This window comes from Nicotiana sylvestris, chromosome 11, assembly GCF_000393655.2.
Source record: "Nicotiana sylvestris chromosome 11, ASM39365v2, whole genome shotgun sequence".
NCBI lineage: Eukaryota > Viridiplantae > Streptophyta > Magnoliopsida > Solanales > Solanaceae > Nicotiana > Nicotiana sylvestris.
In genome coordinates this window covers 155,136,150-155,163,821 of record NC_091067.1, presented here as the reverse complement: position 1 = coordinate 155,163,821, position 27,672 = coordinate 155,136,150, and the positions used below count along the sequence as shown (strand labels likewise).

The 27,672-nt window shown below is 36.3% G+C and overlaps 1 protein-coding gene across 2 annotated transcripts; it reads left to right on the top strand.

Annotated features, from left to right (window-relative positions):
• Positions 1-15,035: 15,035 nt before the first annotated feature.
• On the top strand, positions 15,036-26,976 carry LOC104220268 (zinc finger CCCH domain-containing protein 19-like). 2 transcript variants are annotated; one of them, XM_070162863.1, is made up of 10 exons: positions 15,036-16,833; positions 16,946-17,025; positions 18,246-18,430; positions 19,059-19,977; positions 20,112-20,239; positions 22,523-22,582; positions 22,664-22,714; positions 23,712-23,783; positions 24,377-24,512; positions 24,615-26,976. In XM_070162863.1, exons 1-10 carry the CDS (start codon positions 15,299-15,301, stop codon positions 26,699-26,701), a joined length of 5,253 nt encoding a protein of 1,750 aa, XP_070018964.1. In that variant the 5' UTR covers positions 15,036-15,298; the 3' UTR covers positions 26,702-26,976. The 2 variants fall into 2 exon arrangements, with proteins under 2 accessions (XP_070018964.1, XP_070018963.1); XM_070162862.1 differs by having other exon boundaries at positions 24,377-24,527.
• Positions 26,977-27,672: the final 696 nt, after the last annotated feature.

The window sequence follows — 27,672 nt, the reverse complement described above, 5'->3', positions numbered from 1 at the left end:
GGGATCTCTTGGTATCCCGAGGATCTCTTGGTATCCTCAATATATGCTAAGATCTCTTGGTATCCCGAGGATCTCTTGGTATCCTCAATATACGTGTTAGGGATCTCTCGGTATCCCGCACCTCAACTCAGATCATAAATACATACAGGGGATTTCCCGGGATGCGTCCCATAGTCCCAAAGTAAAACACACAGCAACAACACAAGGAATACTCAATTAAGCTAAATTTCGTACCAAGTAAAACATGTAATTCTAACCTAACATGCTTCACATAATACAATTACGGCAGTTTAAGCAATAAAGCAATTAAGTAAATTAAACATGCTTTTCTAAGCTAACAACAGATTTAAATTTCAAGTAGAGTAAGCAGGAAAGGAAAAACACAATTAAAACTACTCAAGTGAAAATAGGATTTTTAACAATTAGCACAAGTACACACTCGTCACCTCACGTACAAGGCATTTCAATTACTACAATACCAAATCCTAAGGGGAATGTCCCCCACGCAAGGATAAGCAAGCCACTTACCTCGAACCGACTCAAAATTCAACCCAAAACCACGTTCTTGCCACGAGTACTCGACTCCAAATAGCCCAAATCTATTCAATTCAATTGCATAATGTAAATATCACTTCAAGTAACTGATTCTACAAATAAATTCTAAGCTAATACGCAAAATTAAGTAAAATAACCAAAATTCCCCTCGGGTCCACATCTCGGAAACGAGTGAAATTTACATTTTCAGAATCCTCATACTCTCACGAGTCTATACATAACAAGAACACTGAAATCGTAGTTCAATTGACCCCTCAAATACCCATGTTAAGGTCTCTTAATCTCAAGCCCTAATTACCCATTTTCCCCAAATTTTTCAACACTAATTAGGCCTTTAATCACATATAAATGAGTTATGAAGTCAAAGATTTTACCTCCAAGTGATTCCTCTTTGGTTTTCTCAAAAGCTTCAATCCCGTTCAAAAATGTTGAAAAAATGAAGAAGGGTCACAAATGGGCTATTTAAATACTGCCTAGATATCCCTTCTTCACGAACGTGGAAGGCCCATCGCGTTCGCGAAGCACAAATTCGCTTGGGTCCAGATTCTTTCATCGCAAATGTGATACACAAGCCGTGAACGTGATGCAAAGCCTCTTTCTCCTACGCGAACGCGGGAACACAATCGCGAAAGCGTCGGTATGAAACCTCCCAGCTTCACGAACGCGGGAGAACCTTCGCGAACACGAAGCATTAATCCTCCCCAGCCTAGCTCCTCTTTGTGAACGCGAGACCCTACTCGCGAACGCGAAGAAGGAAACCAGAACTGGGCTGCTACAAATTTTTCTGCAATTTCAACAAGTTCCAAAATGCCCCGTTGAGCATCCGAAACACACTCGAGGCCCCCAGGACCTCAACCAAACATTCCAACTAATACTAAAACATCATTCAAACTTGTTCCAATCTTTGGAACGCTCAAAACAATATCAAAACACCAATTAAGCATCGGATTCAAGCCTAAGAACTTCAAAAACTCTCAAAATATGCTTTCGATCAAAAAGTCTATCAAACCTCGTCCGAATGACCTGAAACTTTGCACACACGTCACATTCAACAATACAGAGCTACTCCAACTTCTGGAATTCTATTCCGACCCTCGGATCAAAATCTCATTATCGAGCCGGAAACTTCAAAAATTCAACTTTTGACATTTCAAGCCTAAATTAGTTACAGACCTCCAAAACACCATCCGAACACGCTCCTAAACCCGAAATCTCCCAACAGAGCTAACAAAACCATCAGAATTCCATTCTGAATCCGTCTTCACACTGTTCCGACTATGATCAAATTTCCAAAACTTAAGCTCTCATTTAGGGACTAAGTGTCCCAAAACTCTCCGAAACTCCCAATAATTCCCCCCGACAACTCACAACAGCAGAAACAAACACGGGGAAAGAAGTTAATAGAGGATCAAGGCATAAATTATTAAACGACCGGCCAGGTCGTTACAGAATTGGGATGCCAGATTTTTCGGATTAATTATTAAATTGCCACTGACTTCGTATTTAAAAATCTGCATTGTTTCCAAATATTGAAACCAACATATCTCCATCATTATAAGGTCAACTGGAGTGATTCAAAAGCTTAACTTAACTGAAATTTTACAAGGAATTCATTGGAGGCATCAAAAGCGAGTTTTGAGATTGTTTGGCATGAAAAACGAGACAGAACAATTGGGCAAAAATACTTAATATCCAAAGTTTGTTCATTTGGTCATATTTTGAGTTGGGGAGCTCGGCTTTGGACAATTTTTGGAGGTGACTTTTACTATATGGTTTAGGGTAAGTGTTTTATACTCAATTTTGGTTATATTTCATAAATCCATCTTAGTTTTAGGCATTTGATTGATGATTTTAAAGTAAACTTTGGGGGTTTTGTCTAAAATTTTATAAAGTGAATTTTTAAGTTTTGAATATCGACTCAGAGTCGGATTGAGTGAAACTAGTATGGTTGGACTCGTAATTGAATGGGTGTTCGAGTTTTGTAAATTTTTTTGGGTTCCGAGGTGCGGGCTCGAGGAGTTGACTTTTTGTAAATTGTATAAGGAACATAGCTTTATTAATTGAAATTGTTTTCTCTGTTGCATTGTTTGATGTATTTAAGTTTTCTTTGGCTAGATTGGGACGAGCGATGGTGAATGGGTAAAGGAAAAGCTAAATTGAGTATTGAGTTGGCTGAATTGAGGTAAGTGTCTTGTCTAACTTTGTGGGGGGAAACCACCCCTTAGGAATTGAGTTAATTGTGTTCTCTTGTTATGTGAAAGTCATGTACGCAAGGTGACGAGTGGGTACACAACCTATATGTGGTATTGACCGGTTTAGATTGTCTAGTCTTTTTCCATGATTTTGATTAAATTGTCATAACATGTGGTATCTCGTTGTTAGACTACTCTTACATGCTCTATATGATGTTGTTAGAACTTATTTACCTCTTACACGTTATTTGGCCCTTATATGCCTTGGTTGAAGTCATTGCCTTCCTTATTGTCTTGTTACCTCTTAGTTGTTGAGTTCTTCTATGACTATGTGCATATCTGCTACATGTTCAAATTGTTGTGATTGCCTGCTTAGTTATCATGTGCTTTACATGTCTTGTTATTTTGTAAAGGTTATTGTATTCCTTTGATTTCATGTGGTTCCCCTTGTTGTCGTGTACTCATACCCTTGATTGTAGAGATTCTAGTATATTTAGTTATTGAACTGTTGTTGTTGATTTAAGTTATTGTATGGGGGATCGGGATGTCGCGCAATAGGTGAAATAAAGGAGGTGGTGGAATAAGGGAGGATATTCATATTGTGATATTGAAATTATATGGTGGGATCGGGTTGCGCATCGTAACATGTTATGTTTATTGTTATGATATTGATATTGTAAGGTGGGATCGGGTTGTATGCCACAATAAGTGAAAGAAGGGTGAATTGATATGTATGAATAAGGGTGACTTATGATATTGATATTATATGGTGGGATTGGGTTACACACCGCAGCATATCTTATATTTTGGTATCCCCTGTTTTACTGTTTTGGCTTCACTTCCTTCGTACGAGACTGTAATAATCTGTATTTCTAGTTTTACTGTGTTCTAAGGATAGAATTATTGTCATTGACTTATTGTCTTGCCGTCATTTCCTAAGCTCTTTTCCTAATACTATTATTTTGGTGAATTGATTTTCAAAGTGAATTTATTACGGTGAGTCATTACCTCCTGCCCTGCTTAGCTGTTAGTAATATAGTGATTTAAAATAAAAGAATTAATATCATGCTACTTCGTGTGACTTCTAGTTTAAGACTCGTCGTATATTTTGGTATTTACTATTTCTAACAGTTGTTATATTTTACTTCAATTAATTTCTCAACTTAATATCCTTAACCTGTCTGAGGTTTTTATTTCACTTAAAAAGGAATCTTTATTATGTCTTAATTTAATAAACCATATATTAAATTCAATAGCTTATTCGATGTTGTATTTTATTTGGAAATGTTATTCTTCTTCACGCAAATGATTTCTGAAGTAAACCCATCTTTCTCACTGATTTCCTACTTGATCTAGAAACTATACTATTATTTTATGATATATAAGTAAAAATCTCTTGGACACCTTAATTAGCACGTGACATGGATATTATGTACTGAGTAACACGTGGATTTTTCCATGCAAAGTGAGATGAAAATATGTGAGAACAAGGTGCCATGTGTGTTAAAGATTTGGAAGTTGTGATTATGATATGAGATTACGAGGATTGGGGTATTGGAATTGTGTATTAGAAATGATTCAATTGGTTGAGTTAACATCATTTTCCCTACTTGAACTCATTTATGCTTCATCTGGACCCCAACTATGTTGTAGTTTAATTACTTGGTTAATTCTCGTTGTCATTCGTGTTTTCCTCTTATCGTTGCTATTGTTTGCAATTTGTTATCCTTCTACTATTGGTATTTGTGATGACCACTCGTTTTGAAAGTAAATTCTGTGATCTGAGGCTTTAAAAACCTCTTTTTCTCTTATCTCGATTTGTATGCGCAGTTTTGTCACGTTTCCGGAAAGCACTTATGTGAAAACTAAGTGAAATAAGGAAATTTACTTTTAAAAATTGAATAAAAGTTACTTTGGTCAACATTCTTGGTAAATGGACCCGGACCCGGACCCGTGATCCGACGGTATCGTAGGGTCCATAGTAAAATTTGGGACTTGGACACATGCTCGGAATCGAATTCCGAGGTCCCAAGCCCGAGAAATGAATTTTTAAAGAAATTTGTTTTCTGGAATATATAAGAGTTTTTGGAAATGAAAGATGTTTGGAATTGATGGTATCGAGCCCGTATTGTGGTTCTGGAGCCCGGTACAAGTTTGAAATGATAATTATGTTCAATCTGTAAAATTTGGTAAAGATCGGAATTGGTTTGATATAAAACGGACTTAAAGTTGAGAAATTTCCAATTTTGGTGTTCTTGAATGATTTCATGAATTCGGTGTTTAATTCATAATTGTTGATGTTATTTTGATGATTTGATTGCACGAGCAAGTCTGTATGATGTTTTTAGGTTAGTGTGCATGTTTGGTTTAGAGCCTCGAGGGCTCGGGTGAGTTCTGGATAGGCCACAGAGTAAAATTGGACTTAGGAAATTGCTGGTGTGTTGCAGTCATGCAGGCTTCGCACTCGCAAATGCGAAGTTGTATCGCAAATGCGAAGATGGCCTGGGCAGGCCTTGATCGCAAATGCGACCATTTCATCACAAATGCGAAAGGGGCCAGAGTCACAAATGCGACTTATTCTTCGCAAATGCGAAGATAGCAGGTTTCTAAAGGGTTCGGAATTGCGACATCTGCAACCTGCTAAATCATAACTTAGCCGAAAATTTATGCATTTTTCAAACCTTTTCAAAACCTAAACATCTTTGGGAGATTTTTCAAAGACAACTACTCTTCCAACCGATTGTAAGTCATTTCTAACTCGTTTTCCTTAATTTTTAACATCTTTTCACATGATTTCAACTCAAAATCAAGAGTTTTCACGGGGGAAATTGGGTGTTTTAGGTAGAACTTAGGTTTTAAAATTTTGGGAATTTGGACCTCGATTTGAGGTCCGATTTCAAAACAAATTATATATTTGAGTTTGTGGGTGAATGCGTAATCGGGTTTTGGTTTGAACCTCGGGTTTTGACCATGTGGGCCCTGGTTCGATTTTTGACTTTTTGGGGAAATCATTGAAAAACTTATTTTTATGCATTAGAATTAATTCATTTAGCATTTATTAATATAGTTAAGTAACTTGTGGCTAGATACAAGCGAATTGGCAATGGAAACAAGAGGTAAAGCGGTAGTTGAGGCTTGAATTGTGTTCGTGGCATCGAGGTAAGTATTTGGTCAAACCTTAGCTTGAGGGATTAGGAGTCGTGTATTAATTTCTATGTGTTAATTGTTGAGTACGACGTATAGGCATGGTGACGAGTATCTATACATTGGTGTCAAGCATGCCCGTGAGTCTTATACTATGATTAATGTGACTCCTTTTTGTATTGTTCATGCTTTATATGATGATTTTTATTGTGAAACAAGGCTTGTGGAAGTATTATTGATAATTGAACATTGTAGAGCGTTGGCACAAGTTGAGAATTGAGTTGTGAAGTAAATGTGGAAAAGAGAAGAGGTTTATGATATTGTCTCCCTTGCCGGGATATTATTGCTTTTGATATTATCTCTCTTGCCGGAATGTTATTATTCATGATATTGTTTCCCTTCCCGCGATATTTTTGTTATGCTATTGTTCCCTTACCGGGATTTTATTGAAATGTCATTGATTTTCCTTGCCCAAATTGCTTTGTGAATGTTGCTTGGGTGAGGAAGAGTGTTAAGCACGAAGGGTGATGTCGTGCCGATATTGTGAGGTAAAAGCACGAAGGGTGATGTCGTACCGCACGATGTACAATTCCGTGCCATGATATGTGTGATAATTCACGAAGGATCATTTCGTGCCATGATTATGTGAGGTAAAAGCACGAAGAGTGATGTCGTGCCGATTTTATTGATTTTATAGTGAAGACGAGAGTAAAAGCACGAAGGGTGATGCCGCACTTGTCTTTTATTTCTGATTCTTGTTGATAATTGAACTTTGGTGTTCCTTATATTTATCTATTGTTCTTCAGTTATTACTTAATGTTACTGTATATTTTTGCCTTTATTTTCCGTTGTATATGATTTAACTGCACAAGTTTATTTAGTCTTGTCCTAGCCTCGTTATTACTTCGTCGAGGTTAAGTTACACACTTACCAGCACATGAGGTCGGTTGTACGGATACTACCCTCTGCACTGTGTGCAGATCCCGATGCTACAGCTTTTGGATCATAGTGAGGGTGCTGTCTTCAGTCCATTCAGGCGACCCGAGGTAGTCCTACAGGCGTCCGCAGGTCTTGGCTTCTCCTTCTATCATTTCCTTTCTGTTTTTACTTATTTAGAGATAGTTTCGTGTATTTCTATTCAGACTTTATTTGTAGTATTCATAGATGGTCCATGACCTTGTGACACCAAATTCTGGATAGATTTGTACTAAGACTTTTGCAGTTTGTATTAATTTAAATTATCACATTTCGTCTTCCGCACTGTTTTTGTTATCATTATTTCCGCTGCTTTTGTTATGTTGTTTTGGAATTGCTAAGGGATATAACTGAAAATAGCTAAATAATTGAACTAATCAACTTACGTAACTTTCACTAGTATGTGCCATCACGACTCCCGAGAGTGAAAAATACGGGTCGTGACAATATTACTCTGATAATCCTTTCTTGTTAGATTTAAGTGATATCCTGCAGGTTATATATTCAGTAGTGTCTTGACCTGGCCTCGTCACTACTCTACCGAGGTTATGCTTGATACTTACTGGGTACCACCGTGGTGTACTCATACTACACTTCTGCACATTTTTTTGTGCAGAACCAGGTTCTTCAGATCGGGTTGGTTTTGAGACTTACGCTTGGTGTGGCTGGAGACTTCAAGGTACACCTGCTGGACGTTCGCAGGCACCGAAGTCACCTTCTATTGTATTTATTTTTATTGTTTTCTTTTGTTCTGGAATGGTGATGTATTCATTATGTATAACTACTTGTCACACCTCCTTTTTCCCGCAGGAGGATAGAGAGCTTTTTCAATTGAAGTGACATTTAATCGAAATGGGATTATTTAGTAGATTTAGAGTCGTCACTTGAGATATTTATGGTGTCCCAAGTCACCGATTTATTTTAAAATTCCAAATCGAGGAAATTTAACTCTATTTATGGTCTGCAAACACAGAAGACCGGGTAAAGAATTCTATTAACCCGGGAGAAGGTGTGAGACACTCTCGAGTTCCGTGATTTTAGCACGGTCGCTCAACTATTAATAATTGGCCTAATTATCTGATTTAATACATGTTTTAAACATATTATGAATTTTTAACTTTATAACCGCTTTTATTTATTTATGGAATTTGTTTGAACAAGTCGCGATGTCGTGCAGTCGTTTGTTTGGTACACACTGTGAATCGCGTCACTGGAACCGTACCCGTGATTCACAATATGTTTGTTTTTATTATCGTTTGAAGTTATGGTCGGGTCACATGAAATACACACTTGAATTGAGATTTACGTAGCATGATCATGCCACGAGAACCGTACCCATGGTCACAATAATTTATTAATCGCGCCTAAAGCAAGCTACTATGTTCAGAATTGTTCATTTCCTCTGTTTGAGATTGTTGTGAGGCCACTGATTATGAAAATTATTGTGGAAAGGTATAAGACTCTAGCTAATAAGATTTAAATCAATTATGTGCAAATCACTATCCAAAGATAAGACAAAAACTACAATTAATTCTTATAACTAGTCATACAACCCATTTAACCTTGATTTAAAAATATAACTACCCCCATTTAACCCGTTTGTTCTTATTTTTGTGCTCTATTTTTCTTGGTTTAATGGAGGTTTATGGTCTTTGGGTGGTGTTTTAGTGGTTACTTAAGGTTGTGAATGTGCAAGAAAGGAGAAGAAGAACATATCCTTGTAGCTACCTGCGTTCCCTATGTGTGTGTTTAATAAGAATTTGAATCCAAGGGAAAGACTGTCGTTCTTGGTTGAGAGAATGAGTGATGATGGAGCCCTATCTCTTTTTTTGGGGGTGTGCGACTATCTTAGGGTGTAGCCTTTTTAGGTCTTTTTTGTGTGTAGATATATAAGTGTAGTTACATGGATTAATTGGTGGAAGAGATACAGATTGGGAGTAGGATTGTCTAGGATAGGTGTTATTTGTAGCAAATTGCTAGGAAAGTGCATGTGAATTCGATGATAAGAGAGAATCTTTTGTCATGTGACAATTTTCCATGGCTCTTTTTTCTTTTCTTGATAATTACTAAAAAACTCTACTCCTACTAAATAAGTAAGTAAAACGCAAGGTAAAATTACTACACTCAATATTTATTTCTCAAAAACTTCTCACTTAAAATTAAACTAAGCTAAATAAAATTATATCCCTTTATTTGAAACTTTTCTTTCTTTGTAAAATAAAAAATAAAACTAATACTTTAAAAATATGTAAATCTTTTTTTGTAATTTTTAAATTATGTAAAATAAACCTATAAAAAGGTGAAATAAAACTACAATATTAAAATTAAACTTGAAATCTATTTAAATCCTAAAAGTGAGTAGAAAAATCAAATATGGTCAAAAATTAGGTGCTCATAGCTGCCCCTCTTTGCTTGGAAATACCGATACCGTACCGTACCGAAGCATATATTATACTACACAAAACACATATTATCAATTATAAGAAAAATATAAAAAATCTAAAATTTTACTTTCCTTTATTCTCTAAGTTCATCAATAAAAAAGTAACAAGACATTTCTAATAATAAAATATTTTTTTATGTATAATTTTCTCTATTTGGGTCTATATTTGCTAGTTTTGGACAAAATTTTTGTCAACAAACATTTTCAGTTTTGTATTTTTGAGTATTTTAATTAAGAATATTAGAGTCTATGGCTCTATGCACTAGTTAGTATTCAAACCGAATAAACTGAAGTTACCGAACCGAATAAATCAAAACCGAAAGGAGAAAAATTGAACCATACCGAATTTAATTAGGTACGATATTCGTATAGGATTTTAAGAAACTGAGTACCGAAAATACCGAATCGAAATATCTAAATACCATATCGTACCGACCGACGAACACCCCTAGTGGTGGCCCTATGTTGGCATCAGGTTATGCTGGCATCAACTAGGGAGTGGGGATCCCATGTTGGCATCAACTAGGGAGTGGTGACCCCATATTGGCATCAGGTTATGCTGGCATCAACTAGGGAGAAGAAACCCTATGTTGGAAAAGGAGGCTAGGGAATTATGTACCCTATGCTAAAACGAACCAAGAAGGAATTTTTTTTTTGAGAAAAATATTTTTAAACAAATTGCCCCAATGATTTTTTTTTTCCGAGGGCATGAACAAATGACTCTTTTTAATCCAGACATCCTATTTATTCTTTTTAGTTCCTAGGAGAAAATTTATCAGACTGGGTTTTTTTATTTTTTTTATTTTTTGTTATCTTAGGATAAAGATTCATCAGACTAAGATTTCTATCCTAGGATAAAGTTCATCATACTAGGGCTCTTATCTTAGGAGAAAAATTCACCAGATTAAGACCTCGATCCTAGAAGAAAATTCATCAGACTAGGTTTTCTACCTTGGGAGAAAGATTCATCAGACTAAGATTTTGATCCTAGGAGAAAGTTCATCAGACTAGGTTGTTTTTTTTGGTATCTTAGGAGAAATATTCATCACACTAAGACGTTTATCCTAGGAGAAAATTTATCAGACTAGGTTTTTTCTTTGCATCTTAGGAGAAAGATTCATCAGACTAAGATTTTTATCCCAGGAGAAAGTTCATGAGACTAGGTCTTCTATCTTAGGAGAAAGATTCATCTATAATGACCCAACTGGTCGTTTTGAGCTCTAACGCGTCGTTCAACAGTTTGAGGCCATGAGCAGCTTCACTTCAGGTATTATGACTTGTACGCATGGTCGGAATTGGATTCCGAGGAATTCAGAGTTGATTTGGAAAGAGAAGTCTCATTTCAGAAGCTTTAAATTGAAAGAATTGACTAAGATTGAATTTCAGAGTAAATGACCTCGGAATCGGGATCTAAAGGTTCTAGTAGGTTCGTATGATATTTCGGACTTGGGCGTATGCCTGGATCGGATTTTGGATGACCCGGGAGTGTTGTGGCACCTATTGTGGAAGTTAGCATTTTGGAAGAAATTTCATAAGTTTGGCTTGAAGTGCATTTCAGTGTTATCGATGTCCTTTTGGGATTCCGAGTCTGGGAGTAGCTCTGTATGGTGATTATGGTATTGGGAGCGCGATCAGAAGTGAATTCGAAGGTCCGTGGGTCATTTTGGAGTCATTTGGCTAAAGATAGAAATTTGAAGGTTTTTGAGAAGTTTGATGGAAGGGAAATTTTGATATCAGGGTCGGAATTCGATTCCGAAAGTTGGAGTAGGTCCGTAATGTTGAATATGACTTGTGTGCAAATTTTGAAGTCAATCGGACGTGATTTGATAGGTTTAAACATCGAAGGTAGAAGTTTGAAATTCTGAAGTTCATAAAGCTTGGATTGGAGGTCGATTCACGATTGTAGCGTTGTTTGATATGATTTAAGGCCTTGAGAAAGTCCGTAATATATTTTGGGACTGGTTGGTATGATTGGTTGGGCCCCGGGGGCCTTGGGTGGATTTCGGGTGATTAACGGATCGAATTCGAGCTTGAAGGATGGGCTGAAGGGGACTGGTATTTTTCTTGGTTTAATGGAGGTTTATGGTCTTTGGGTGGTGTTTAAGTGGTTACTTAAGGTTGTGAATGTGCAAGAAAGGAGAAGAAGAACATATCCTTGTAGCTACCTGCATTCCCTATGTGTGTGTTTAATAAGAATTTGAATCCAAGGGAAAGACTGTCGTTCTTGGTTGAGAGAATGAGTGATGATGGAGCCCTCTCTCTTTTTCTTGGGGTGTGCGGCTATCTTAGGGTGTAGCCTTTTTAGGTCTTTTTTGTGTGTAGATATATAGGTGTAGGTACATGGATTAATTGGTGGAAGACATACGGATTGAGAGTAGGATTGTCTAGGATAGGTGTTATTTGTAGCAAATTGCTAGGAAATTGCATGTGAATTAGATGATAAGAGAGAATCTTTTGCCATGTGACAACTTTCCATTGACTCTTTTTTCTTTTCTTGATAATTACTAAAAATCTACTCCTACTAAATAAGTAAATAAAAAGTAAGGTAAAATTACTACATTCAATATTTATTTCTCAAAAATCTCCCACTTAAAATTAAACTAAGCTAAATAAAATCATATCTCTTTTTCTTTCTTTTTTTTTTAAAACTTTTCTTTCTTTGTAAAACAAAAAATAAAACTAATACTTTAAAAATATGTAACTCTTTTTTTTGTAATTTCTAAATTATCTAAAATAAACCTATAAAAAGGTGAAATAAAACTACAATATTAAAATTAAACTTAAAATCTATTTAAATACTAAAAGTGAGTGAAAAAATCAAATATGATCAAAAATTAGGTGCTCACACTACTCATAGAAAGGCTTATGACTTGTACTACCGGTTTTGGGATAGTAAATTGTACATAGATTTCTATTTTGAAATTGTTCGATGTTAGCAAATATTTTCGTTATTTTTGTTAATGTTAGACTTACCTAGTTTTAGAGACTAGATGTTATCACGACTCATTTAGAGGGATTTTGGGTCGTGACACTGTCACTAGGAATCAAAGGATACTTTATCAAACTTAATATAGTAACATCTTTACAAAAGCATGAACTTAGAAACTAATAGCATGTACAAACTCATTATAGATTGAACTTTTGAGAGACATAGTATAATATTTGAAATTGAAGAGCAAATCCAGTAGATTCGGAAGCATATGGCAATTTAGCAATGATAAAGATGTTGATTGAAAACTCAACATCGACTAAATATACACGGATGCATCTGTTATGATGTGTATTAAGTTGTTTACGTGCATACATGTTTAAATAGTAACCATAATTCATATACGAAGTCAAATAAAATGAGGTATTTTTTGACTTATAATATCAAAATTTGGAAAGGTACATAAAATTTTATAAAGCAATGTATTGAAAAATTTAATCTTAAGCTAATATTAAGCATCCTATTGCAAAAGTTGAGAATTTGTAGGTACTGAAAATGGAGTGGAAAAGTTGGCGATCAAAGAATATAGTATGAAATAGGAGTTAGCGTTGAAATTGAGTATTAAATTCCGGAGAATGAGCAACTTGCTTGTACTCGTGTCTTAGTTGACGTGGATAAGAAAATAGCTGGTTCTAAGGCAATGATGTTTAGCATATTCATACATATTTTGATAGTGATTTAACTTTCATTTTGAACATGATTGAGCAATATAACTGTAGAATGCAACATTTGGAATGAAATTGAACAAAAATTGAGGAACTCCAATAGTTCCCACGTTACACGAGTGTTGCACAAGCTGAATCCCAAGTATCATACACAGAGGCGGATTTAGGATTTAAATTTTCTGGGTTCAATTTTAAAGTTTTTAGCATTGAACCCATTATATTTTTAACGTTATGGGTTCAAATCTACTATTTTTACAATTTTAACGAATTTTTACTCCACGTCAAAAATTATGGGTTCAGTTGAACCCTCTGATCATACAATTTCCGAGATGCAGGAATGGGCGCAAGTTGAATCCAAATACCACACAATCCGCATTATGCAGGAATGGCACACGAGTAGAAGGGAATTGAAGTAAGGCAAAAAATGACAGAAACAACGTACTATCTTCTTATTGCGGGAAATTATATTTTAAATTATTACCCTCCTCTTCAATCAAGCTATCATCCCAACTAGTAATTTTTTTTCTTCATGTTATATGATTGGATTTTTTAATATTTTTCGAGAAGATTGCTCCACTAGATCCAACTCATGTTCTTACGATTAGAATCAAAATCAATCTAGATTAACTAATGGAACTGAGTGCCACTAGCGTAATATACTATAATCAATTGATCGAATTTATTAGTTTAAACATATATTATGCGTGAATATTAGCGAATTTATTAGTTTAAACATATAGTCTGCGTGAATGAGAAAAGAAGAATTTGTTTTTAGGTGAAAATATTTGCTTAAAAAGGTTTATCAAATATTTATAATAATATTGAAAAATTGGACAACGTTTGCAAGCGTATTTGCTTATTAAAGATTGATAATAAACTCCAAAAGAAAAGATAAATAACAAAGTTAATATTGGTTAGAGTAATGACAAAAAGTTAAAGGTTTATATAACTCTAAAGGAAAATGGCTTCCGCCCTCATAAATGAGGAACGTTTATTTTTCTTTTTAGTAGAAAAATATTGGGAAACTTACGAAAATATACCAACAAAAGACACTATTTACCAATAACTAATCATTTTATTTATGCTATCGAAAATAACCCAAAAAAATTATGAATAATATAGAACTTTCAGAAATATAGGCAAAAAAGTTTTTTTTTTTCTATAGTGTTATTATGATTCGTTGAATACACATAGATGAAGCAATGTGCATAAATTGAGAAAGCTTGAAGGTAAGCTAGACTAGTTTAGGGTCAAAATTCATTACCAATGATATACAATATTAAAAAAATTAGGGAAACGATTTTTTTTTAAAACGGATATGGTTGAAATTCATTGAAAATATATGGATATAGCAAGATTGGAGGTTACTTGGACTGGTTTAGTATCAAAATTCATAGTTAAAATCAAGTTTAAAAATTATTATGCGTTATATGTATCTCGCACATAGGTATATATGGATATACACGTGATATATATTTGATATACATATGATACATATGTAATACACAAATGATACACAAATCATCTTTTTCCATGTTCATCTTCTACTTCGAATTTTCAATTCAAAATACCTCAAAACTCCACTAAATCATCCCAAAACTGAGATTCAAACTTCTTAAGATGTATTCAATATATTCCATCAACACCCACTCAAAAGAAAGCAAAAAATCAACTCTTTTTGGCTACAAATAGGTAATTGATTAATATTTAGTTAATATGAATAATATTTTACGAATTGACTAATTTTTGTAATATTTTTCTTATGGGCTAGCATAACTGGTAATTTCACAAAAATATGTTATGACCAGCAAGCGCAAGAATTACCTACTTACCAAAACATAAGATTTAGAAGAAAAAAAAAACGAACCTAAATAGTTTGCTTACCTAATATGTAAACTAAAAATAGGCGGAAAATATATAACATATGAATAATCCATATATAATACGTGTATAATCTAATTTATATATATATCGGTTAGAAAAAGTAAATACTTAATTCAAAAGCTACTTGTGTAAAGATCACATTTAAGAAATAGTTCGAGTTGGGCCTTCGACTGGGCTTCATCTGTCATTTACATTTTCTTGTTTAATCCGTTAGCCCTCTCTCCCCCTCCCTCTGTCAAGAAAACAGTTCTTCATATAACGCCGATAAAAAGACAAATCCAATTTCACTTTTTTTTTCAATACAATTAAATCCGATTTTATACATTCATAAACATATATGTAGTACTCTCATCAGCAGCAATTTGTAATACTTTTTTCTCTATTTAATCACAGACAAAAAAAGAAGAGTAGAAAAAAATCTAGGGTTAGGGTTTGGTTGTAATCCACTTTCATGGCGGAAGACGAAGAATCAATTTCCAATGTGAATAACCCAATCATGACCGACGAGCTAAAATCCGAACCTGTTATTGAATCGAGTGCCACGTCACCGACACCGGTAGTTGAGAGTAATACGATTTTGCCCGTGCCGGAGGTGGGACCACCGGTGGTAGAATCAGAGGTTGCCGGAGACAGTTGTCAGCACAGTGGCGGTGGTGATGATGACGTTGCAGTAGCTGAAAATGTGGAGAATGACGAAGCAGTGGTAGAAGGAGAAGTAATGGCCGAGGCGGGCCCATATATGGAAGAAACAACGGTTACAGGGACGGAAAATGAGGAGAACAAAGTAGTGGAAGAGGAAAATGTAACGGCGTTGGAGAAAAATGAGGTGGCAGAGGCAGTGATTGCGACGGTGGAGGAAGCTAGCAGTTGTTTGCCAGCTGGTACTGTTGATGAGACAGTGGCTATGACGAGAAATGAGAATGAGAATGAGAATGGGAATGATGAAACAATGGGGGAGGCAAATATTTCAATTGTTGAAGACAGAGAAAAGTTGGAGGACGCGGAGAATGGTGAAACAAAAATTCTGACTAGAAACGATAATATGGAGAATGGTGAAATAGTGACAGAGGCAAATGTTTCAACTGTTGAAGCTAGTAGTAGTCTAGGGTTAGGGAAAGCTGGAGAAATGGAGGCAATAAAGAGCGAGGAAGTGAAAATTCCTCCTGTTGTGTTAGATGATTTAGGAGGGGTCACTCTAGAAAATGAAGATGAAACAATGGATGCTGATGATGAGAAAACTGCTAATGAGGAGAAAGTGATTGTGACTCGAAATGAGGAAAATGATAAAATGGCATCAGGGATAGATATTTCTGCTGTTGAAGCTGGAATAGAGTTGGAGAAAGATGTGGAAATGGGTACAACAAAGCATGACGAAGGTACTGGTGTTGAGGGTGAGGCTGCTACCGGGGAGAAAGTGGTTGTGGCTCAAAAAGAAGGAGATAATGAAATGGTTACACAGGTAGATACTTCAGCTGTTGAAGCTAGGATAGAGTCGGAGAAAGATGTGGAAATGGATACAATGAAGCATGAAGAAGGGGAACCTGTTCCTCTAGAGGAGGATGAAGGGACGGGTGCTGAGGACGATGCTGCTAATGGGGAGAAAGTTGTTGTGACTCGAAATGAGGGAGATGATGAAATGGCATCAGGGGTTGATATTACAACTGTTGAAGCTAGAATAGAATCAGAGAAAGATGTGGAAACGGATGAAATGAAGCATGAAGAAGTGGAACATGTTTCTCTAGACGAAGAGGAGGACGAAGAGACGGGTGCTGAGGACGAGGCTGCTAATGCAACTACTACTGAAATAGAGACTGAAACTGACATGACGGAGTCAGGGAAAGCTTCTGGAGGAAAGAGGAAGAGAAAAATTACTAAGAGTACTGGGAAGTCCAAGTCTGGAGGAAGAACTTCAAGTAAGAAAGCTATTGGAGAGGATGTTTGCTTCATTTGCTTTGATGGAGGGGCTTTGGTGCTATGTGACCGTAGGTAAAGATTGTTTGTTTTAGAAACATATGTATGTTAAAAATATAATTTTGCTTTGTTCACATTTCATGGAATTTGCTCACGTGGTGCCTCTTTGGTGCTCTTTAATTTCTAGGGGTTGTACCAAAGCATATCATCCTTCATGTATTGATAGGGACGAGGAATTTTTCCGTGCCAAGGGACGCTGGAATTGTGGTGAGTGCTCTATTTTACCTCTTTGCTAAACTCATCTGACTTTATTGAGTAACATGTACCACAAAGTTCTCTTGTATTAGTTTTGTAAATATAGAAATACACATTGATATGTATTTCGCACTTTGATTTATTTCCAAAGTCTTCTCTAGAAGTTGAACATCTAAGCCAACAAGACTCAATATTTGGAAATTACATATAAATGCTTTGTGGGATAACTTTTTCGACTATAAATCAAACTTCATTCATTAATAACATCCCAAGATGGTGCGAAAACTATATACAAGTTGTGAAAGTGAATCTTTTCCCCTTTTTTTCTTGTGGAGTTGTGAAAGTGATTTAACCACAAGTATCTGTCAAACTACTCAGTCATTTATACATGTAGGAATCTTCTGCACACCTAGAAATATATGAAAACAAATACAGAAGATTGGGAATGACAAAGAAAGAGAGGCGGTATTTGGTGTCAAATACAATAGAATAGAAGGGAATGAACAAAGAGAAAGGTGGATTTTTCCTTCGACAGAGGATTGTGCAGTTGCAGCTGAATCCTGTATATGATATAAAGGAAGTGTGGATAACTGATACACTTAGGATGCATTAATCAAATATTTCCATTTTTATACGAGGTGATTGTAAATATCTTAAGATGGAATGGAGCTGTCTTGAAGTTCATTAAACTAGAGTGGGGCCAGTGTCAATTTTTAAGCATAGCTGGGGGTGCTATTTACTTCCGCTGGGCAGTGAACAATAATGGTTACTCTGAGTCGAGTAGAGAAATGATGACTTTTGGCAACATGTAAAGTTGTTAGAGTTGTATTGTTCACTTCTGCCATCTGGTTCATAGCTTCGCGTTTCTGTCAGTTGACGGAAACTTCTATTGGCTTGTGCTTTTTATAGTACTGGATGAAAAAATTCATTAACACGCTATTAGATTGAGAAGTTCATTAGAAAAAAATTCAATCTTTGAGAACTAAAATATCACGTTTAGTACTTCTTTATACTATTCAGGATGTGAAAGAATAAACTGCTATCTTCTCTCAAAGTTTATTAGAACTTTGATACATGTTTCTTCTTTTACTTGCACCTTCTTATTTATGCTATTCAGGATGTGAAAGAATAAGCTGCTATCTTCTATCATAGTTTAGTAGAACTTTGAAACATGTTTCTTCGTCTACTTGCCTATTGCTTTTACATTTCAGCTCTTTTTGTACTTTTTTCAGGTTGGCATCAGTGTACTATTTGTCAGAAGAATGCTTACTATATGTGCTACACATGTACATTTTCATTATGCAAGGGGTGCATCAAAGACGATGTCATCCTATGTGTAAGAGGAAGCAAGGGTTTTTGCAAGATCTGCATGAGAACTGTCAAGCTAATAGAAGGCCTCGGTAAAGAAGACAATGATGTATGTAGTTCTACTATACCTTGCTATCCTCTTGAGCTGTTGACTGGATATAAGCTATTCACAACCGAGGTCGTTGCACAACCTATGGATGTGCATATTTTGACGTTGTTTAACGTTCAATTTAAATATTAGTTGCTGTAATTGGAGTGCTTAAAGAAAGATTCGAAGAAGATTAAAGAACATAATGATTGGCGACATTGGTTAAAAAGTAAGGAAGTTGGGCATGGGACAGTTAGCCTATCATATCCATTATCCGAGCCATTTAAGTGCATAGAAACTTTGGTTATAAACTTTTATGCTATATCGAATAGTAATGAGAGACCAAGTTAATACTCTAAGTGGGGTTGGGTTTATGAGTGGTGTAGTAGGCATATGGTGATATAGACATTGAGACCAATTTTGGTTTGTTTGATTAAATTAAATATCTAAAATATCATCTAATATATATAAATAGAATATCAAAGTTCTCTTTTATATGGTTGCTAGCAACACGAACAATTCTGTGTTTCTCGTTTCTGTTTTTCTAGTGGTAATTGATTGATGATTCTAATTTGTTCCTTAAAATGGTAGCGATTTTTAGTTTAAACCTGTAGCACGGTTCTGATCTTGTTACTCTTTGCTGGCCCAGGGTCCGGTAGATTTTGATGACAAGAGTAGCTTTGAGTATCTGTTCAAGGACTACTTGGTGGATTTAAAAACGAAGCTATCTTTATCTTCAGATGAAATAGCTGATGCCAAAAGTCCTTGGAAAGGGGCTAATGTGTCAGCTTCTAAACAAGAACTGGTTGAAGCACAATTTGACAATAATGATGATGCAGGTTCTGGTTCAGATGCTTCCGCTGAGAGATTGGAAGCCAGTAAAACTAAAAGAAGAAAACTAAGAAAGCGTTCAAAATCTGTCAGAAAGGAAGAGGATGCAACAACTATGGCTGCCACTCTTAGCGAAGGCTTCTCCACTGCTGGCACCACTGAGTGGGCATCAAAAGAGATGCTTGAATTTGTTAAGCACATGAAAAGTGGTGACACTTCTGTTCTTTCTCAATTTGATGTGCAAGCTCTGTTGCTCGAATATATCAAAACAAACAAACTGCGTGATCCTCGTCGTAAAAGTCAAATTATATGTGATTCAAGACTTGAAAGATTATTTGGAAAGCCACGAGTTGGGCACTTTGAGATGTTAAAACTACTTGAGTCTCATTTTCTTATGAAAGAGGATTCTCAGACTGATGATGTTCAAGGTAGTGTAGTTGATACAGAATTTAATCAATTTGAAGCTGATGCAAGTGCTGACACTCCTACAAGAGCAGTCAAAGACAGGAAGCGTAAACGTAAGAAAGGTGAAAACAGGGGACCTCAGTCAAATCTTGATGATTATGCGGCTATTGATGTGCATAACATCAGCTTAATTTACCTACGACGGAAGTTGGTGGAGGACCTATTTGAAGAGGATGACAAATTCCGTGATAAAATTATTGGAACCTTTGTGAGAATACGAATTTCTGGTAACGTTCAGAAGCAGGACCTTTATAGGCTGGTGCAAGTTGTAGGTAATTACATGTAGCTTTCAGGACATTGCTTGCTTGTACCTTTTTTGTTCTTTTTGCTTTTATGTTATCATTATGTACATGCATTTTATTTGAAGCTCAACTTCTTTTTCTGAACAATGTGGTTCTGGCTGCAGGTACAAGCAAAGCTGCCGAACCATACAAACTTGGGAAGAGGACAACTGATATTGTGCTGGAGATCTTAAATCTGAACAAGACAGAGATTTTATCAATTGATACAATCTCAAATCAAGATTTCACAGAGGTGATTGAATATACGCTTCATGTGCTCCATCATGAAATATAGTTTGAAACACCTAGTTTGGCATTATGAAATTGGTGAAGATGAGAAAAGCCGTGGGAAAGAAACACATATCAAAATAAATGAAATCCTGATAAATAATTCAAAAGAACAAAGAAAGAAAATTCTCACAAAACTGTTTTTTCTTGTTTTCATATCACAAGGTTTTCATTGCAAATCCTTATAAAAAAAAAAGGTTTTCATTACAAATAGAGTTATTAGAAACACAATTTTTGGTAAATTTTGGGATTACTACAAAACAATTCCTTAAGTTGGCTCAGTTTGCATTGCCACAACTGAATTATGTGAGGTTCTGGTTATCCCCTTAATTACAATTTCTAGTGTCTATTTTCGAAGAGTGGTTTCAGTTCTTTGTGGCTTTTTGTTCCAACAACTAATTGTCACATGATCATATACCATTACTAGTTGTTTTGACTGTGTATTTCTTTTTATATGCTATTTTTTCCTCTCATTTTTTTTTTGTTTAGAACATTGGATCAAGCCCAAAAATAAGAGTTGCAACCAAACTTGTTACATTCCAAAAATGCGCAACTATAAACAGAAAGAATAATTTTAATAAAAATAAAGGCTGCTTGTAAAAAATTTATAGCTGTAGTTATGCCAGAAAATAAATGGATTTCGAGCCAAACAGATTCTCAAAAAATGAGCAAGTTTAAACAGAACAAATACTATGGTGGGAAAAATAGAGCTTCCATGCTTGTTACATGGATTCCCAAAAATGCGTGAGCTTAAACAGAAATAAGTTAATTTGAAGTAACACGCGATGTGCTTAAAATTTAGAACTGTTACTGCCCTAAAAAATGGATTATCAGCCAATCTTTTAATAGTTCTGGCTGGAATAGAAGTGCTCCCAAATATCTGAGTTAAAAAAAATTAGAACTTTGTTCAATGTAAAAAATTCCACATGTGTGGAGACATTCCCACCAAATTTTTGTCCAAAGTAGTAATAGAGATAAAAAATGTAATTCAAGTGTAATAGAAGCCCTGGATACTCTAAGTGCTCAAGTTGCAAACGAGCAAAGTCTAGAAGAATTTTTGTGTATTAAGCCAAAAATTTATCTATGATAGAAGTGAAAGCAATGGAATTAAGGTGACTGAAGTTCTTATCACAATATAGTGAAGCTTGTTAAAACCAATGCTTGGAAGGTCACCATTGGAGTTCGACTGCTGTTTGCGTTGTTGACTGGCGACTGAAGAGAGAGGGGGTTATTGGAGTACTAGAGGGTTTGAGGTTCACCCTACTAGATGCTTTGAAGGACAGGAGAATTCATTCTTGAAGATCAAATCAGACTGCATTTTGTTGATATCTTTTTGGTGTAAACAGGATTGGATAGATGATAGTGAAACAACAACAACAACAACTACCCAGTAAAATCCCACAAAGTGGGGTATGGGCAGGGTAATGTGTACGCATACCTTTTTTTTTTTTTTTTTTTTTGAGGTTCGCCCTACTAGAATTCATAGTCTTTTGTATAGACACAGAGGGTTTTCTTTTCTTTTTTTGTTCTTTTCTGGGATGTAACCACAGAAAACTCTCTTAGTGCTGATTTTTTTATATCTATAATACCTTACCATTTAAAAAAAAAAAATCCTTTCTCCTCATGCTTTGTATGGACAATGCTGTACTTGGAATCAACCATTGTTTTCCCTGCCTTTTTCTATTTTCCTATATCATCTAAACACATAAAGACCATTTGTTGGGAGCAATCACTTCTCCATTCTCAGTAGAACCCTGGAAACCGGACGTCGCATAAAAGAAAACACTGAAGATGAGGGAAGGAGTTTTGTATCCAGAAAGGAAAACGTGGAAACAAGAGGGAAGGGGTTATGCTCAACCAGAGTTTGCCTACTGCATTGGTGTTTGGGTTGCTTTGGAGTATGAACACGATTGATGCTCATGAATTCTAAAGCAAAGGGTTTAGATACTCCATGTTTGATTTGTTATCCAACAAAAGTATCCTTTTGACCCCCCGGCCCCGGCTCCCATAAGGGAAAAAAATATTTGCCAAACTGACGGTATTGCTTCATCCATGCTATACTTGTTCGTGATATTCTTAATATTTTTCACCTGTCCCCCTTGGAAAAAAGGCAATGATCTTAAAGCTGGTTGTCTTCTATTCGTACATATTAGCACCTTCTTGATGCATTTAATGAAATTGTACTTATCGGAAGAAAAGTATTGTCTGCTGTTCAAGCTGTTCACACGTATCTCTTATGACTTGTTAGGAAGAATGCAAGCGTCTGCGCCAGAGTATGAGATGTGGACTCATTGATAGACCAAAAGTGGTATGCTGCAGCTTGATATCGATAAAATACTTCTGGGTTGCACTTATTCTTGTTATGCTGATTAAATTGGTTTATTCACAGGGTGATATTCTTGACAAGGCCATGGAAATACATGCAGCAAGAGTTAATGATGTAAGTTAAACAGAATAGTTTCATTTGAATAGTTCTATCAATATGCATAGGATTGTCATTTACAGATCTGCCAGTGATTAATAAGGTTGAAAGAAAGTAAATCTGCAGTTGGAGTGAAGTTCCTTTTTGGCAGATTATTGCTTCTATTGCTTTCTTAAAACTTGGAATGAAGTGGGTTTCCGTTTCCTTCTATGTGGCTGTCTCCTCTGTCCCTGGATACACGTGCAATCTTCATGAGTTAACTTGTGGAAATTCTATGTATAAGCTATGTGTCCCTTTTTGGACTAGCTATTCAGTCATGACTGTTTATTTGACCTGCAGTGCCTGGTTCTTTAGATGCATTTTTATCTACACGAATCGGTACTAGCGTAGTATTCTTTATTTCTTGTATACCTCTTGTATACTGGGATTTTTGCCCTTATCTATCAATAAAATCTTTACCTTATCAAAGAAAAGAAGTTTTGGCAGTTAGCACTTTGCAGATTAAGCGTTGGAGATGCTACTATTGTGCTAGGACATTTAGGATAGAAAATAGAAAGGCATATTGAATGCGATATTGTAAGTGGAAGTGGGAAATTTGTAGGTTTTAGATCTTTGTACTTACCCTTTAGCATTCTGAGGATTGGAGAAGTCTCGTCAACACATATACCAGCCATGGTTATTGACCTCTATAAGAATTCAGAGATACACTCATTTGTTGGCTACCATAAACCTTATGGAGTTCAGTTACCCAGTTTCAACCTGTTTAACAAGCGATAATGGTTAGGTGTCAAAATCTTTTTATTGACTTTTTAAAAGTTGATTATTTTTTGAGGGTCTTTAGCATAAAAAGTTCTATTCCACTTGGTGTGAAAAGAATTGTGTCAGGTTATGCTCTGTTCTGATTTTGTTCTTTGGTTTTGCACTTCTGATGGATTCTTTCTGCTTTTAACCGTCCTCTAATGGGTTCCCAAGTTGTTCTAATATATCTTACCTGGTTCTTTTTGCTCATGTTCAGTGGCTGGAGTCAGAGATACTCCGTCTCAGTCATCTTCGTGATCGAGCAAGTGAGAAAGGACGCAAGAAGGAATATCCTTTGTTTGCCAAAATTTTGTCATTTCTATTTGTTTCCCTTTCCCTCCTGCCATTATCAAACTGCAATGCAATATTTGCTTGACAGATAAATTCTTCTTTGGTTTTCATTTTTTTCTCTGGAGCAGGACCGTTAGGCCAAATATTGTGTGTAGTGCTATCCTGCTAGGGCCTGATAACAAAATTTCCTTGATATCATAGGATGGAATAAAGTTTGCTTATGAAAATTATTATTGCTTTTTTTTTTTAAGCATATGTACTTCAGGTCATGGCTGGGTTTGCATTAGGATTCAATCCCTAGATTATGAGTGTTCTGTGCTCTTGCAGTAATTCATGTGTTTCCTTTTTTTTAAAAACATTTCCTTTTAATTGTTATTTTATGTTGTTTAATAAACTTATCCTCACTTTGGCATTGTTTGAATTTTGGACCTTGAACATTGTTTTGTCCAGATCTAATATGGAGAGATCCACCTACACAACAGAAGATGACACCTTTAGAAGCAATTCTCCCATCCCCCTTCTATTAGTCTTTGCTTCTTGTCGCTTGGGCTGAATCAGTCACTCTTATATACTCCTTAACTAATGATTACACTTAGAGAATGTGTAGAGAAACTACAGCTCTTAAAGACTCCCGATGAGCGTCAGCGTAGACTTGAGGAAGTTCCAGAAATACATGCAGATCCAAAAATGGACCCAAGCTACGAGTCTGAGGATGAGGATAGTGAAAGTAATGATAGACGAGGTTCTATTAGTTCCCTTTTCTTCTTCATCTGTTATAGTTAATACAACTTGCTGTGTATAATTTGGAAGTTGCTGCTTCTGCATGCAGATGTTTACATGAGGTCTAGAGATTCAAGTTTTAGCCGGAGAGGACGTGCGCCAGTTTCTCCAAGAAGCAATTTTTCTCCAAAAGAATCCTGGGGGGCTGTAGGAAAAGTTTCTTCAAAGAACTTGGAATTAAACAGGAGTTCCTCTGGTAAAAACGTTTTGAGCAGAAGTGAAGATGGTGCGCACTCTGGAGGGGGACTGAATGAAGATACATGGAATGAAGGAAGAGATAGGGAGACAGAATCTAAGAATCTGGAGAAGCTGACGTCTGCTGCTAATTCCGACCCAACTGGACGGAATAGCCAATTTTTGTCAAGAACGGAATCATTTTCTGGTGTGTCATCGGTAGGTTCTCCAGCTATACTCCAGAGTAAGGTTGCAGAAACTTCCATCAAGATCAATGAAGCTGAAAAAATGTGGCATTACAAGGATCCTTCTGGTAAAATACAGGGACCATTTTCTATGGTTCAGTTGCGTAAATGGAGCAATACAGGATACTTCCCTGCTGAATTGAAAATATGGAAAACTACGGATAAACAAGAGGAATCTATTCTTTTGACTGATGCATTGGCAGGGAGGTTTGAGAAAGTGCCATCAGCAGTTGACAATATACTTTCAACAACTGTTCTGCAAAAACAAGATGGAGAGAGACCTCAAGTCGACCAGAATATTGGATCTCAGAATTCTCGTCGTTTGGTTCCCTCTGGAGGTGGAATGACTTCTTCTGGTGAAGTGTCTGCTCTTTCTACGGAGAGTTGGAGTAACAATGATTCTATGAATCTCCCTTCTCCTACTCCAAAGCAGAATACTGCCGGTTGGGTTGGAGGAGATGGATCTGCTGTTACAGCTGCAAATTTGTATCCTAGTGGTAACAGAGTTCTCCAATCTCCTCCCGCTCCACCAGATGGTGGGATTCATACTTCTACTTCTGTTCAAAATTCTGGTGTGCATTCAGTTAGGGGATCGGATAGTAATAATGTGAATTCTGGTAGTGATTTTGGTCTAGCGCCCACTTCTGAGCAGGTAACTGCTGCACAGTCTGGATATTCTTTGCAAAATGCTCAGTCATTTGCTGCTAGTAGCGAACAACATACAGCAGTGATGAATAGCCAACTTGGTGCATGGGATGCAGCAGCTCTCCAAGCAGAATCGCTTGATATGCAGAACCCTAATGTGGATGTCAATACTTGGGTTGCAGCTGCACCTTCCAAGGGAGAGCCAAATGTTTCTGTTCTGGCACCAGGGCAGCCCCAGGGATATGGTAACTGGGGTACTATGTCGTCATCTGTTCAGAATGTTGCTGGAAATTATTCAAATGCAGGTGCCTCAGTTTTGCCTCAACCTGATTATTGGAGAGCTCCAGCTCAAGGCAGCCAACAGAACATACAGCCTACAACTATGCCTAACGTTCCATGGGGTGGTTTGCAAGAGAATATGAGTTCTGCTTCAGCGTTAAGACCTGAAAATAACAATGGCTGGGGTATGATGCCAGGAAATCCAAATGTGGGCTGGGGTGGACCTGTACCAGCAATCATGAATGTGAACTGGGGAGCGACTGTTCAAGCAATGCCTCAAGGGAACGCAAATCCTGGGTGGGTTCCCACTGGGGCACTTCCTGGGAATCCGAACCCCGGATGGGTTGCACAATCAGGGAATCCTGGCGTTCAGGGCTTGGCGCCTGGAAATGCCAATCCAGGTTGGGTCGCTCCAACAGTGAGCTCAGGATCAACTATTCAAGCGCCTACATCTGGTAATGGGTGGGCGGCTATAGGAACTGGAAATCCTGGAGCACATATCCAAGGACCATCTCAAGGAGATTCAAATCAAGGTAGGGGTGCACCTAGTGGAAGTCGGGGGACAAGAAATAATGATCACCATCAAGATGGGAGATTCTCGGGTCAGAGGGACAAAGGATCTCATGGTAGTAATTCTGGTTACAATAGTAGGAACTGGGATAGGCAATCGTCTTTTGGAAATAAAGGGCCTGGAGGTTCATCTAGAGGTGGCTTCAACAAGAATAAGCCCTGCCCATATTATCCGAGTGGTCGATGTATAAAGGGTCCTAGATGCAATTTTCTTCATAACTAATCAGGAGGAACAAGTAGTAATAGTAGGAGAAAGGTGATTTTGTACAGTGATTTAGTCTCAGTTTTCTTTTAGTATATAGGCAATTTTGGTGTTCTATATTTGTAAAACTTGTGCAGATTAGTAGCTCAGCTCTCATCTGATCTGATACAGTCTTTTCCAGTAGCTAGAGTCAGCCTGCTTCCATATCAGTTTTTTTGTTTGTTAATTTTATGTTATCAGCTTCTAATAAAGCCACAGGTGAGTGTTATGCAATATATTCTCCTAGTTTCTGTGTCCCTGTTGTACTATGCTTTGTACTTGGAAAGTTGCCTTTAATGCACAAAGTCCATTCAAGTTAAACCATGAAGTTTAAGCTAGCACAAAAGGGCAATAGTAGACCTCTTCCTCTTTTTCGACTTTAGTTGATTAGATTTCTACTTATACTCAATCCTCTCTATAACTACCTCGTTTGTTCTGATATTTTTTGGCTTTTATAGTGAATGACCGTTATAACAACATTTGATGTTTAAATTTTTTTTACCTATTATAGATAAAAATTATCTAAAAATCAATTTTTTCTTCTTTTTAATGTTATATATAAAAGAAAGCTAATACATAACAGGCAATTTAGAGCTACCTAGAAAAATAAATTTCTTTAAGATTGATGGAAGAACATTGTAATTGTAGCTTAGCTTTGTAGATTTATTCTCTTACTAGCAATATAACGTTTGAATTGGCGAAGATTCGCGTTCAAATTTTCAGCAAAAAGGTATCAATAGTTTTCCCTTAAAGACAATCTAAGAGCTTAATAGTTTAATTTTCTATCTAAATATTTTTTGGAATTTGTCCAATGGAAAAGATATTATGTGCAAATCTTCAAATCTTATATCTTATGCAAGATAGAAACTTTGTTTAATGAAAAAGATTGTGTGCATATTTTTAAAACTGTTATTAGTAATCTTAATGATTCTCTATGGCTGTTATAGAAGGGT

Excerpts from the sequence above, each read along its gene's own strand:
- LOC104220268 (XM_070162862.1), top strand. The coding sequence starts at position 15,299 with ATGGCGGAAGACGAAGAATCAATTTCCAATGTGAATAACCCAATCATG. Across the intron at positions 22,583-22,663 it reads TCATTGATAGACCAAAAGTG|GGTGATATTCTTGACAAGGC; the intron begins GTATGCTGCAGC and ends GTTTATTCACAG. Across the intron at positions 24,528-24,614 it reads TGAAAGTAATGATAGACGAG|ATGTTTACATGAGGTCTAGA; the intron begins GTTCTATTAGTT and ends TTCTGCATGCAG.